The sequence below is a fragment of the Rana temporaria genome, chromosome 1 (assembly GCF_905171775.1).
Source record: "Rana temporaria chromosome 1, aRanTem1.1, whole genome shotgun sequence".
Lineage (NCBI taxonomy): Eukaryota > Metazoa > Chordata > Amphibia > Anura > Ranidae > Rana > Rana temporaria.
The window spans coordinates 108,347,138-108,363,028 of record NC_053489.1 but is presented as its reverse complement, the minus strand read 5'-3'; the positions used below and the strand labels follow the sequence as shown (position 1 = coordinate 108,363,028).

Genomic DNA, 15,891 nt, shown 5'->3' with positions numbered 1-15,891 from the left:
TTTTTATTTTTTTCATCCTTCTTATATTTGTGTTTTTTTTTTTTTTAAACAATTGCACATTTATCATTTTTGGAGCAGCAGTTGTGCTCTTTCACTTCGACCCATCCGGGAGATACAGACTTAATACTGTGGATAGTCTCATATTTTCCCCCTTTTTTTTCCCCCCTCCCCTCTCTCCACCCTCCTACCCGGATCTGTGTGCCCTACAACCTTTATCACTTCTTTTTATTTTTTCATCTGTCTGTTTCTGTCATACCTTAAAAAGCTTTCCATTTCTCCCACACCACTCCATATCTGTCCTCTCCTCCTACCTCCCCTCGAGCAAGGTACTCCATTTCTGCTATATAATCTACCCTTTCTATCCACTCTTTAATTGATGGCCTTTTTGGATTTAACCAATTTTTTGGGATCAGGCCCTTAGCTGCATTTAGTAGTACCGGAACCAGAGTTGTTCCATACTGTTTTTTTGGCTTATCTGTTCCATGAAACAGACAAGTCAAGGGGCTACGTGAGATCCTCTCCCCTGTTATTTCTTCCGTATATTCCAAAACTTCTTTCCAATATTCCTGTATTCTCGGGCAATTTCACCAGATATGCTTTGTTGTTCCCTTTTGCTTACAGTTCCTCCAGCAGAGGTCTGAGTTATTTGGATGTATTTTACTCATTCTTAGTGGGGTCAGGTGCCATCGGACCATGCACTTATAATTTGCTTCTATGGTAGTTATATCTGAGGCGTTGTTGTACACTGCACCTATCATTTGAGATTTGTCGATCCTTTTGCCCAAATCGTTTCCCCATTTTTCTACAAATGGCAATGTTTCCTGAGTCTCCAGCTCTGTTAATATTCCATATACCATTGAAATACCATATATCAGAGGCTTGTCTATGCTGCATTTCTTTTCTATTGGATATAATGTTTTGTCATCCCTAATCGGCTGTGGTAAAGTGCTCACAAAGTGCTTCAACTGTAAATACTACCATTCACTCATGTGTTGATCCCCTTCTCCCATTTTTATGTCCTGTCTTGCTTTTATTTTTCCCCGTGTGACAATGTCCTTTAATTTTTTCTCGCCCAATTGCTTTCCAAACCGTGTTCTATTACCTGGTGGGAAAAAATGTATGCCTGCTAGTGGAATTAGTGGGGAGTTGTACTCCCATTTTTCCCGTCTAAATACTGTGTCCCATATTTTGAATACATTCTTTGTTATGCTGTGTGTATTTGTGCCCAATTTCCTACTCTTCGGTGGTATCCAAACATTTCTATTTAATTGTGTCATACTTAATGTGTCTTCCATTTGTACCCACTTCTTTTTATGGGCCGTACACACGACCGAACATGTCTGCTGAAACTGGTCCGCGGACCAGTTTCAGCAGACATGTTCGGTCGTGTGTAGGCCCGAGCGGACAGGATTCCAGCATACATTTGCCCGCCGGGCCTTTTTCCAGCGGGCAAATATTTCTGGACTTGTTTTAAAACAGCCCGCTGGAATCCTGTCCGCTCGGACATGTTCGGTCGTCTGTACAGACCTACCGTACATGTCCGAGCGCCCGCCATCCCTCGCATGCGTCGAATGACTTTGACGCATGCGTGGAAGCATTGAACTGGCAAGGCCGCCCACGTCGCCGCGTCATCGTCGCGGCGACGGCGCGGCCACGTCCCGCGTATTGTTTACGCGCGGATTTCTGTATGATGGTGAGTACAGCCACCATACAGAAATCCCCGGGCAGACATGTACGGTGAAAACGGTCCGGCGGACCGGTTTCATCGTACATGTTTGGTCGTCTGTACACAGCCTTAGTGTATGTATTTGTCCATTCTACTAACCTAGCTAATATTACAGCAAAATAATATCTTTTTATGTCTAATAGGTGTTCTAATCCATCTATACTTTATCAAGATTACTGGCAGGATTTTTTGGCACTTATAAAATGGATATACGCTTTTAATTGTATACGGTATTTAACAGACCATAAAAGAGAAGTTCCTTTTTAAAGTTTGCATACACTTTAATCTCCAACATTTCCAATATCTTACAGCTTAGTTTTAGGTGGAATGGCCCAGTAAACTGATAGGGCCAGATCCATGTAGCCCGGCGTAATTTTAAGCAGGCGTAGCGTATCGTAGTTACGCTACGCCGCCGCTACTCTGAGAGGCAAGTGCTGTATTCACAAAGCACTTGCCTCTAAAGTTACGGCGGCGTAGCGTAAGGGCGCGGAATTCAAATGATGAACAGGGGGGCGTGTTTTATGTAAAATAAGCTTGACCCCACGTAAATGACGCTTTTTTCGTACGGCGCATGCTCAGTATCACGTTGAATTTTCAAATTAAATTACGATCGCTCAATGCCTAGACGACGTGAACGTAATTTACGCAAAGCCCTATTCGTGAACGTTTTACGCGAACAACGGAAAATTTTACGCTGGCCCGACGTCCATACTTAACATTGCGTACGCCTCATAGAGCAGGGGTAACGTTACGCTGAAAAAAGCCTTACGTAAACGACGTAAAAAATGCGCCGGGCGGACGTACGTTTGTGGATTGGCGTATCTAGCTAATTTGCATACTCAACGCGGAAATCAATGGAAGCGCCACCTAGCAGCCAGCGTAAATATGCACCTTAGAGCCGACGGCGTACTAAGACGTACGTCAGTCGGATCTAGCCCAGCTTCAGGCGTATCTTGTTTTGTGGATACAAAACAAAGATACGCCGGAGCATCCTAGAAGTTACGCGGCGTATCAATAGATACGCCAACGTAACTTCTTTGTGGATCTGGGCCATATTGTTTTACAAGGAGAACCTGTTCATTAGAAAAATAATTTTATCAGAAATACAAGGAATACCAATGTTGGTTTCTTTTTGAAAATGCTTGCTGTCTGACTCAGATTCTGACAAAAAAAATGTGTTAGTTTTACAGATTCTGACATACATACATACTATACATGCTAATATTCAGAATGGAAAAGTCAGAGAAGGGTCAAAAGTGTTAACTTGTTTTGAGACAGATACTCCAAGTTTTGAAGGCAGATGGTCATTATTTTTCAGAAAGGAATGTTAGCACTAACATCTCATGAGGGGATTCCTTTAAAGCAGGGGTGTCCAACCTGCGGCCCAAGATGGCTATGAATGTGGCCCAACACAAAATCGTAAACATACTTTAAAAAACTGTGTTTATACTTAGTGAACACATGAGGCCAAAGAAAAAGTTGACAATGCCTCTTTACTGGAAGTTTATAATTTTTATCTTCCTAAAGAAAAATCTTCCAATCTTCCCAATCACACCCTATTCATGTCATTAGTTTTTGACAACACCTACAGTATATTTGTGAGCAACTATTTTCAATGATGAAGCACACAAAGGGCTAAATTAGAACCAAGCTATCTGATAAGCACTTTGAGAATTCATTGAGAAATTCTACTACATCCATTGAACCAGATATTGATACGTTAGTTTATCAAAAAACATTGTCAAATATCACACTGGTTTTGTGTTTCCCTCTTTTACTTTTATGATAAAAATATTACACAAGAAAAAAATATGTTTTTTTTACTCAGATAATTATATTGTTACATAGTTTACATACCCTGGCAAAATTTATAATTTCTTGGCCATTTTTCAGAGAATATGAATGATAACACAAAAACATTTCTTTCACTCATGGTTAGTGAAACCTACCCAAATGACCTGATCAAAAGTTTAGATACCCCAGTCCTCAATACCGTGTATTGCCCCCTTTAACATCAATGACAGCTTGAAGTCTTTTGTGGTGTTTGTGAATGAGGCTCTTTATCTTCTCAGATGGTAAAGCTGCTTATTCCTCTTAGCAAAAAGCCTCCAGTTCCTGTAAGTTCCTGAACTGCACATTTGAGATCTCCCCAGAGTGGCTCAATGATATTGAGGTCAGAAGACTGAGATCACCACTCCAGAGCCTTCACTTTATTCTGCTGTAGCCAATGACAGGTCAACTTGTTTTGCATCATTGTCATGCTGGAATGTCCAAGTATGTCCCATGTGCAGCTTCCTGACAGATGAATGCAAATGTTCCTCCGGTATTTTTTGATAACATACTGCCTTCATCTTGCCATCAATTTTGACCAAATTTCCTGTGATTTTGTAGCTCACACATCCCCAAAACATCAGCAATTCACCTCCGTGTTTCACAGTAGGAATGGTCTACCTTTCATCATAGGCCTTCCTCTTCAAATGAAGCATTTATGGTTGTGGCCAAAAAGCAAAATTTTGGTCTTATCACTCCAAATGACTTTGTGCCAGAAGGTTTTAGGCTTGTCTCTGTGCTGTTTGGCTTATTTTAAGCGGGATACTTTGTGGCATTTGCGTAGCAATGGCTTTCTTCTGGTGACTCGACCATGCAGCCCATCTTTTTTCAAGTGATTCCTTATTGTGCCTCTTAAACAGCCACACCACATGTTTTCAGAGAGTCCTGTATTTTACCTGAAGTTATTTGTGTTTTTTTCTTTGCATCCCGAACAATTTTCCTGGCAGTTGTGGCTGAAATGTTAGTTGGACTACCTGACCGTGGTTTGTTTTCAACAGAACCCCTCATTTTCTACTTCCTGATTAGAGTTTAAACAAAGTTTGATTGGCATTCTCAATTCCTTGGATATCTATTTATCTCCCTTTCCTGTTTTACTGTATACAGTTCAACTATATTTCCCCACAGATCCTTTGAAGCCTCGTACACACGATAGGTTAACCAGAGGACAACGGTCTGAAGGAGGTAAATAACCGATCGTGTCAGAACGCGGTGACGTAAAACACAACGACGTGCTGAAAAAAACGAAGTTCAATGCTTCCAAGCATGCGTCGACTTGATTCTGAGCATGCGTGGATTTTTAACGGATGGTTGTGCCTACTAACGATCGGTTTTGACCTATCGGTTACCAATCCATAGGTTAAATTTTAAAGCAAGTTGTCTTTTTTTTAACCTATGGTTAAATAACCTATGGGGCCCACACACGGTCGGTTTTGACCAATGAAAACGGTCCTTCAGACCGTTGTCCTCTGGTAAACCTATCGTGTGTATGAGGCCTCACAATTATTTTGCTTTCCCCATGACTCAGAATCCGGAAACGTCAGTGCAGCACTGGATGAAAGATGCAAGGGTCTGTCAGAAGTCCAGAAACTCATTGACCTTTTATACACACACACTAATTACAAGCAAACAGATCACATATGAGGATGGTTACCTTTAATATCCATTCAAACCCCTTTGTGTCAACTTGTGTGCATGTTATCAGGCCTAAATCACCAGGGTATGTAAACTTTTGATCAGGGTCATTTGGGTAGTTCCTGTTGTGATTATGATTTAAAAAGAGTAAACACAGTTGATTGATAATAAATGGCTTCAGCCAAACACCAACCATTCTGCCCGGGTATGTAAATTCATGAGCACAACTGTATGTCACTATTTCCCATAGTTTGTAGCTCCTTTCCAATCCTGTCAGAATGACTGCTGTGAACACCATTAGCTGAAATCTCCTCTTGCAGCAAACTTCATCTTTCGATTATGGGATTTGGTCTTGAACCTGTCCTATAATTTGTCTATTTTATAACTCCTATATTATCATTATGTATACAACTGCAGTTATTTTCTCCTATAGAAGTACATGGTTGGCATAAGCTCCCCTTTATTTAAATATCTCTATATTTTTTATTAGGGTAGGACTCTAGGCAAAGAACTAAATATATATTTCTACATATAACCTACTTACTGGACAATAAATCTGAATCATCATCTTGTCCAAATAGCCGCAAGGTGAACAAGCAAGCAGTGAAGCTGAGCCAGGAAGCAGTAGAGTAAGCAGTTGGGCAGAGATGTGTAAATCAGAAGCCTGGTATAATAAAATTCCAAAAATTCAACCCACATGGTAAATTAACCATGTGGGAGGAAGATTAACATTAAACAGATATTAATGTATTAAGCTGTTTGCCTGGATATCACTTTAGAGCAGTGGTTCTCAACCTTACTAGTGCCGTGATCCCTTGAAAAAAATTCCTAAGTTGTGGGGACCCCTAACAGTAAAATTATTTTTGTAGCGTTGCGCTCCCTGAGTCCCCTCCACTCGTATAGTATTAAAACCTCATATGGTACATTTTAGGATGTACCACTCTTTCTCTTTGTTCTATTTTCTTTCCCTTGTATCTCTCTCTATCCTAATTTCTTATTTTTTTCACCCATCCCTCTCTTTTTCTTTCTTCCTCACCCTTTTTTCCCTCCCTTCCATGTATTCTCTATTTTTATTCATTCTTTTACTCCTTAGTGGGGGGGAATGGGATGAGTGGCAATGCTGGGGGGAGTTCTGTTCAGCCAACTTAGATGCTCTTGATCAAAGTCATCTGCTGATCTGAGAACTGTAGTGGGGATTTTTAATGGCAACTATAATCACAGGTAGTATTACTCACTGTGTCTCTGACTTTGTGGTGTCTCGTAGCAGTGACACCTATGGCTGAAATCAGGTCTCCTCTAGCCCCTCCCCACCTCACATTCCTCACCAGTCAACTTACCTCTAGTCTCTGCCCCCAGCCATGCCATGAACTGAATGTGCGGCTGTGAAGAGGCTGAGTGGGTGGCCGTGGGCTCCAGAAACAGCCCAGCTGGGCGGCCACAGGCTCCAGGGACAGCCCTGCTGGGCAGCCGCAAAACAGTTGGGAGAGTGGTGCGGGAACATCCCAGGATTCGGTGACCCTTGGCAAATCATCATTTGACCCCCGAGGGGGTCCCAACCCCCAGGTTGAGAACCACTGCTTTAGAGTCTATGCCAGGGCAAATTAAACAAAAAGTACATCTCTGCAACACATGCACATGTCTTCAAGTTTCTTTAAAAAAACTGCAAGTACAGATACATGTTGATCTGCTAGAAAGCCAGTTAGCTCCTAACTGCCTGTAGTGAGCCCACAATGATGCCTGTGATGCACTATAAATGCAAGCAGTATTCTCAGCCCTCCTGAGCTCTTCTTTGCTGGACTACAGAACACCTCTCCTTTAAGCAGATAAAGGAGAGGTAGGGGTGTTGTAGTTCACAGACCAGAACTGTGCAGGGTTGATTACACTACTCAGAGTTTAAGGGCAGTTGGCTGAAACAAAGAGTTAGGAGCAAATCGCCTTTTTTTTCTGTATTTTCATCATTTTTTAAGGGATAAAAACTGAGGAAACATGCATGTATTAGAGAGATGTACTGCAAATGTATTTGTAATCTTGCCCAGACATACAATTTAAATAACAGCAGAAAACAGTAACACATCGCTGAAACCTGATAAATACCTGTGAATGCTTGGAGACCCAGTGGCGCAGTACATTCAGCACACGGTTTGTAGCTGCTCGGCGTATTATAAACTCTTTGTCGCACATTCTCTCCATGTTGTTGAAACCTTCAAAAATATTAAAAAAAAAATTGAAAAAGGGAAACTGTCACAGAAAATGTAGAAGGCGTGACAAGTAAACAATTGTTTTAACTCAAGTTTAACACAAGCTTTAACAATAAAACAGGATTTATGGACTCATCGTAAAAATAATTTTCTTGGAATCCACTAAGGGACATAGGAAGTCTTAAACCTTCAATTTATACTGCTCCCTACAGGGAGATCGACACTATCAAAACCCCCCAAAAAAAACCTGTGGGCCAGACATGGATAATCTTTCCTACTGCCGGCATACCTCAATAATGTAGCAAAACGTTACCAGGAACAGGTCCCTGAACACAGATGGATGACACCCATGTTCCTCCATGGACTCAAAGAAATGGAGTTTACTCTGACTACTAAAATCATATTTTCATTCTCCTCCACTGAGTAACACAGAAAGCCTTAAATTTAAGGAAGCGTTGGGTGAGAGATAGACTCTCACAGCCTAAACTACATCCTATCAAAGGGGGAAATCTCCTTTTGATGAACTGGATTAGGACAGAGGGCTGTAAGAACAATGTCCTGGTTGAGGTGAAAGGTCAAAACCACTTTAGGTAGCAAGGTCAGACACTGGTCTCACATAGGTGATGGCTACAAGAAATACCACCTTTTGGGTAAAAGTGAAAAGTCTTTGATGGGTTCAAAAAGTAGTTTCTAAATTGTTGAGAGAATTAAATGGAGATCTCACAGGTAAGCCAACGTAATACATAATCATTTTTGTTAATGAAATAGAACAGAATGCACTGCGTAAACAAAATGCTCAACACGTCAAACCCTAAAACTGATCGTGCTCAAGAAACTGTGACAAACTTCAGGACCCAAAATAGGATTAACTATTAATAAAGGCCCTAGAATTATTGCTCCCACTCTAGCATTGCAATATATATTCCTCGGCATTGACTCCATCTTCATTAGGAATCAGCAGAAAGTGGGAACTTTTAAAGGATAAGTCTCCCTTTTGTGACATGTTACAAGTTAAAGCCATATTCAGGGTATAACATGCTACAAATCTAATGGCCCCCACATCCCCCTATCCCCCGTTTTGGCAGTGAGTGGGGGATTTTCTCCCCTCACTCGCTGCCACAATCTAAAGAAAATGTGGCCGCGCAGGGCTCTGGCTGTGTTATTCATTCACAGTGTTCTGTAATTGAATGGACTACAACTACCGACAGCCTATGCGGCTGTCGGTTTGTAGTTCTCAATGAACTACCACAGCGCTGTTGAGGTAGTTCATGGATTCTTCCTGTCAGTGTGACAGCTTACACTGAGGCCCTGTACACACGATAGAACATGTCCGATGAAAACGGTCTGCGGACCGTTTTCATCGGACATGTCCGCTGGGAGATTTTGGTCTGATGGCTGTACACACCATCAAACTTAAATCCCCGGGAACAGACAGCGCGGTAACGTGAAGGTGACGTTAACGCCGCCACGTCACCAAACCAGGAAGTAAAATACTTCCATGCATGCGTCGAATCCATTCGACGCATGCGGGAGATTTCTGTCCGCTGGTTAGGTGTACTAACCAGCGGACATGTCGGAGGGACGGGTTTCCAGCAGACAGGTTTTAAAGCATGCTTTAAAACTTTTGTCGGCTGGAAACCTGTCTACTAGGCTGTATACACGGTCGGATCTGTCCGCTGAAACTGGTCTGCGGACCAGTTTCAGCAGACATGTTCGGTCGTGTGTACAAGGCCTGACAGTGTGCAGGAGACCTGCATTGTATCAGCGATCTGATAATCGCTGGTGCAATGCTTTCCAGGCTCCTAGAACAAAGAAATAGTAAATTACCTGCAAAAAAAGTGCATTTATTATTCGTTGTTAAAAGGTGTTCTTATACTTTTAAAGTGATCCAGTGATTCAAACAAATGAGGTAGCTCCTGGTTGTCAAAGATATGGCAAGCACAGAGGAAATTGGAATAGGTCTTCAGTCTTCAGTGGAAGAAAAAACGATTAAAAAAATGCTAGCAACAAATAAGTTAGTCTTTTAACTGTAGAGCTGAGAAAAAGATGTCCATCCTTCTAGGACACTAGCAAAAAAACTAGCACACAGGTTTTTAGTTTGTCAGTGACCAGTAGGTAGCAAAATAACCTGAAGGTTTAAATGTTCCCCAATGGACAAGAAACAATCACTAAGAAAAACTCTATTTGGTCATTTCCATCAATGACTGGACATACATTCTTTCTCCCTGTCTTTTTTATTTCATTGTTCATGTTGCCAAGTAGCAGACAACCCTAGATTAAAATGTCCAATTTCATTACAGAACAAGTTGCTTTTGTACTGACAGTAAGAAGTGAGCACAAGAGACAAGTGAACTATGATGTGCTCTATCATATGTGTTTATTGTGGCTTTCCAATAAATTTCCCATGTGGCCTCACTCTATTATTGCAAGTGTATCAGAACAAGACACTGGTAATGGGATAGCCGATAACAATTACATCCAAAGTAACTTAATTTGTATGAAAAGATTAATGTTATAGAAGTCTTTGCTACTTGGAATAAAAAATAAAATAAAGAAAAAGTGAATATTTCACAGAATGTAAGTTAAAAGAAATATGACTACCTTAATTGGACCTGGTATCAGATATATTGGTTAATGATAATTTCATGCATGCTAAATGTGTAAATATAGAATTTAAAGGTATTTATTACTACTCAGAGATTACATACTCAACCTGACAAAGCCTCGTACACACGATCAGTCCATCCGATGAGAATGGTCGGATGGACCGTTGTCGTCGTTAAATAACCGATCGTGTCAGAATGCGGTCACGTAAACCACGTACGACGGCACTATAAAGAGAAAGGGCATATCGAATGGTGCCACCCTTGGGGCTGCTCTTGCTGATTCCGTGTTACCGCGTGTTAGTAAAAGTTTGGTTCGAGACGATTCACGCTTTGCAGATCGTTTTCTCCGGTTCAGTTTGTGCTTGTGGGTTCGTATCTGTTTTTCAGCGCTTGCAGACAGGTCATATCTGTTTTGCAGTGCGTTCCTGTCCGCTCGATTTCTGTTCTTCAGTTCATTCTTTTCAGGCCTTGCTGTACTTGTTTGCTTTCTGCTTTAAGTGTTCTTCCATCATACAAGTGATACAGAAGGTCTATATTAAGTTAAGTTGTCTCCTTTCACATCACAATCTATATATGTCTTAAATGTATGCGAATGTCTTGTATTTCTTGCATCATTTCCTAATTACCATGATTGTAATATGCTGTGAATGTCCCCTTTGTCCCCATGCATGTATAGCGCTACCCCCTGAGGAGCCGCTGGTTGTTTTTTTGGGATCGGCCTATTAAGTTACCTCTTACCGTTGTCTAGGGGTGAAGTTGATGAACCCGTGAGGAACCAACAGATATACTCTCCCCGAGCATGCTCCTCTAATTGGCTGCTGGGGAAAAGAGGCTCTGCCAGAAGCCCTCTAGCGCCAACTGTTGCCCAGGGATGGGATCGCATCCCTGGAGTGCAGACTGACCTACAGGACAGTTCAGGAATGACAGCAGCCCATTAAATTTAACAAATCATGAATGGGAGCAAAATAACTCTCCCATTCCCCACTAACTTTAGCGTAGTGCCCATACTTACACATGTTATAATTTTTGAATGCTCCTTTTTTGGCCTACATGCATATTTCTGTTCACTAACCTGTCCAGCATGCTATCTCAGGCCCAAACACACCTAGCCTAGTCTGTTTCCTACTTTTTTTTTGTCTTCTCCATTGTAGTTCTGTCCCCCCCCCCCCCCCCCCCCCCCCCCCATTAAAATGTGTCCCAATGTTTTTTTTCTCCTTCCATTTTGGCAGAGGGCTAGAGGGCCCAAACTAAGCTAGAAACACTCCCCCACCCTTAAAATGTTTAATGGCCCATCAGAGGGGTGAGGAGTCTGATAATTGGGTCTATTTTAGTTTGGGCATGAAATTAGCACTCCACTAATAAATGTTATACTGATGTTGGACAAGGATGTCTTTTGTATTGTGATTGCATTGTTTTTGTGCCACAGTAATAATTTTTTTTTTGTTTGACTCCACAGTTTCCTTCAATGCCACAGGAATGGCAGACTGTGGCTTCCCAATTGGCCCAGCGGTAGGACTTCTCTACATGTGGAGAGGCAATAGATGGGAAACACGTCCGCATAGTGCCGCCACCCCGTTCGGGGTCATACTATTTCAACTACAAAGGTTTTCATAGTATTGTGTTGATGGTGTCGGCACAGTACGAGTTTTTGTATGTGGACATGGGGAAGAACGGCCGGATGTCCGACGGTGGAATCTTTGCGCAGATGGAGTTTGCCCACCGTCTCCAGACTGGTGGCCTGGCCCTGTCACGGGTTGAAGACAATGTGGAGGCACTCCCTTTTGTGTTTTTTGTCGTGGATGTAACTTTCGGGCTTGCACCACACCTCATGATGCCGTTTCCCCAGAGGACTCTCACCCCGGAGAGGAGGGTTTTGAATTACCGGCTGGCCAGTGCCCGGAGGGTTGTCGAGAATGCCTTCGGGATAATGGCCAGACTATTCCGCCTGTTCCAGACAGCCATCCACATGGCGGACAATAAACTGAACACTGTCATTTTTCCTTTTGCATTTTTCATATTTGCGCAGGCATTCAGAGACCTACCTTTCAAACATTTGGCCTGAGGCCAGACAATCATCTGAGAACCTGACTGGCCTGGACACTGGCCGTTCTGGATTGGCCCCCCTAACTGCTTGAGATGCCCGTGATCTATACGTGGAGTACTTCACTGGTAGGGGGGCCATTGCTATGCCAGACCATATTTCTTTGTAAACAAACCAAAAAAAAGTCTCCTCCTCCTGCTGCCACATTTTCACCACCTGTAAGGGTCTGTGAAGGGAGCCGTGGAAGGAAGGCTGTAAGGAAGACCAGAAAGTGATTCCCTGGCTTCAAGATGATTTGGCATGAAACTGAGGTTGTTGTAGTACCACAGCTTGGGGTCATGTATGACATCTGCTGCTGCTTCTGATTTCTGGGATTTGGGGAGCAGATTGTGCCCCAAATTAGAGGGACTCCTGATGTTATTGATTTTGTTGTTGATCATGGTGGAATGTGCCTTTTGTGTCCAAAGTCTGCATATATTTGGCTGATTGTGCAATGGTTGCCCTTCATGTTGCTTTTTATTTTATCCAGAATAAATGGAGATTTAATTTAAGTTAAATACTTGTCTATTGTGTTTTTTTCTGGTGAATAGCCATCAGACATTTCCGAAATACAATGTGTAATTAACAAAATACACAACCTCCTTGAGGGGGGGGGGGGGGGGGGTTAAAAAAAAACATTGTTGTGATAACTTGAGGGAAAAAAAAGAAATTTCTCAAAAAAAAACCATTGTTGTGATAACATGAAAAAAAAAAAAAAAATTTCTCCAAAAAATTATGTGGAGTACAAAAAATTATTTTGGTGATCTGGCTTTCTAAAAAAAAAAAAAACATGAGATCACAAGCAAAAAATAAAAGAAGTCAGTATGGGAGAACTCTGTCTAAATAGCATCAGCAAAACAACTTGTTTATTCTATAGAACAAAGAAAAAAATGCGCTTCAGTAAACGAGACACTCATTTAAAAAATGTAGAATGTGCCATCTCCAAAACTAACGCTAGTTTTACAAGAACGAGCGCTCCCGTCCCCTAATTTAGTCTGAGCATGCGTGGCTTTTAAACCGATGGTTCGTGCCTACTAACGATCGGTTTTGACTTATCGGTTAGGAATCCATCAGTTAAAATTTAAAGCAAGTTGGCTTTTTTTTTAACCGATGCTTAAATAACCTATGGGGTCCACACACGATCGTTTTTGACCGATGAAAATGGTCCATCAGACCGTTGTCCTCTGGTTAACCTATCGTGTGTACGAGGCCGGAATCTGCTTGTCTCTCCAGAAGTAAATTTCTGTTCAGAAATCATCTAGGTTTAATTCTTGTACATAGATGCTGACTCAGTGATAATACTCAGTCTTTCGAATAGAGGTGTTATTTGAGAGGTAAATGGACACAACATGAACTAAATCCAAAGCAGTAAAAATAAACTTCTTGTAGAGATACTGTAGCTGGACATAGAGAAGGAAGAACTGGACATAGAGAAGGAAGAACAATGTCCTGGTTGGGATGAGAGGTCAAAACTACCTTAGAAAGGAAGGAGACCCTAGAAAGACAGAGTTCTTTAAAGGACAAAGCTGCCAGCTCAGATACACTCAGATACACTCAATGATAACAAAAAAAGTAGTAGCTCCCAATACTTAGACCACATGACTCACCATAGGTTGACCCTAGACCTGGACAGAACTTGTAGCTAACTAGCACAGCACACAATGATCTGGAGCAGTGTTTCTCAACTCCAGTCCTCAAGGCGCCCAACAGGTCATTTTTTCAGACTTACCATTATTTTGCACAGGTGATTTGATCAGTTTCACTGCCTTAGTTAATTACCACAGCGGATTAATTGGAGGAAAATCCTGAAAACATGACCTGTTGGGGTGCCTTGAGGATTGGAGTTGAGAAACCCTGATCTGGAGAACCCAGTGCCAAAGCTCACATTCCAGACAGGCCCCGCAATTTTCTGTCCAGTAGGTTCCAGCTACAACCTCCAAAGCTATTGCTGAAGACAATCCAAACTGGAGAGCTGCATACAGAGCCTAGCTCAGCAGCATGTAGCTAAATTGTCGATCAAAGAAAAAACAATCCTAAAGGAAGAGGAAACGACTAGTGCAAAAAGTATCCTCCTAGGACTCCCCTCAGTGGTGGGGGGCACTGGGAGCTACCCTCTCTACCTCTCACTGATGGGAGTAAATATATATTTTTTTGTCCCAAGCGCAATGGTACTGAACTTTGAAAAAGCAGGAGATGCCATTATCCAATCAGATTCCCAATAAGGAAGTCATGTGTCCTGGTAATGAAACACGTAGGACCAGAGCCTTGGATGATGTCAACATGCTGATACACCCATACAGGAAGTGTGGTATCTTAAATTGGAATACCAGCAGTATTGTATAGGCTATATTTCTGTGTGCCCTTGAGAGCACCATGTTATGTGAGTGCGTTTTTTTAGTGGGTTTAATAAAGTATTTGTCTGTGAGGTAAAGCACTATACTATGAAGTTTGTGTCCTTTCTGTGACACTATATTCTGGAGGAGTGGAAAGAAGAGGATGCTTCCAACCCAGGGAATTTTTTCCTTTGCCAAATATTTGTCCAATTAATTTAAACCGTTCATTGGTACTATTTCATTGCATGTAACAAACATTGGCGTTCGCCACTATTGGCCCCACTGATCTCCTCTCTACGCAACTGTGGAGAGCGCAAGTTCTCATCTTCGCTCTTGGCATCGGTTGACCTTGTCCCAGCACTGGGTAGTGGCTGGCTGGCCAATAACTTTAATATTGTCTAGTATCCAACCTCTCCTGAAGGTAGGAGTATAACCCAACTCAGAACACTTGCATTCTGCTTCCTTTAATGAAGAGAAAAAATGTGCCCGTGCGTATTTTAAGCCCTTTATGATCAAGGGTAAAACAAACCCTAACGTCCAGACCCAATTTTGCAATTTTGACATGTGTTAGTAAAACTGAAAATATGATCGCAACTACTTTGTGTATCTAGGTGGATTAAACCTTGTTTTTTCCAGGAGATCTATCTCCAGATTTCTTTTATTATGAAGGGAAAACCGACCCCAGCTGTCCCCACCACCAAGAGAGGACAGTGATTATTACTAACGACTATAGCAGCCGCTAGTGATGACCACAAGCGAATCCGGCAGGCTGGTTGTACTCAAGATGATCAATCGATCAACTTGGTACATTCAGCCTACTCATTAACTATTTGAATCTCTTCCGGTTTCTCGGATTCGAACCGTGTATGGCTGGCCTAACACATAAATAGGGCATCCCAGGTTTAAAGCTTACCTCCTGGATAATGCATATACAGCACAGTGGTGTAGTGGGTAGCACTTTCACCTTGCAGCAAAAAGGTCGCTGGTTTGAATCCCAACCACTACACTACCTGCCTGGAGTTTGCATGTTCTCCCTGTGCCTGTGTGAGTTTCCTCCGGGTCCTCTGTTTTCCTCCCACACTCCAAAGACATGCTGGTAGGTTAATTGCATCCTGTCCAAATTGGCTAGTATGTGTATGTATGAATGAGTTAGGGACCTTAGATTGTAAGCTCCTTAATGTTTAAGTAAACTGCCGTGTAAATTGACGGCGCTATATAAGTACCTGAAATAAATAAATAAATAATAATTATAGGCGTTATTGTGTCGTTATGGGGTTAAACAACACAACTCACCACAACGTTGAGAGTATCTAAATCTGTGCATTGTAGTGCAGGTGCATTAACATGTTTTGTGGTATAACAAACACCTTATCACATATTACCACAAAACATATACTACTGTATATGAAGGGGCCCTCAAGATTTCAATAAACCAACAGGTAAAAAAAATTAAAACTTTAAAAAGCCTTACAATCGATGAAGTAAT

General features: G+C 41.8%; 1 protein-coding gene across 3 annotated transcripts in view; it reads right to left on the bottom strand.

Moving 5' to 3' along the window:
- Positions 1-15,891, bottom strand: part of RASGRF2 (Ras protein specific guanine nucleotide releasing factor 2) — a 486,592-nt gene that overhangs the window by 62,176 nt on the left and 408,525 nt on the right. For all 3 annotated transcript variants that reach the window (XM_040341627.1, XM_040341631.1, XM_040341628.1), the window contains one exon: positions 7,283-7,389. In XM_040341627.1, coding sequence (XP_040197561.1) covers positions 7,283-7,389 — 107 coding nt within the window. The remainder of the gene's footprint in view (positions 1-7,282; positions 7,390-15,891) is intronic.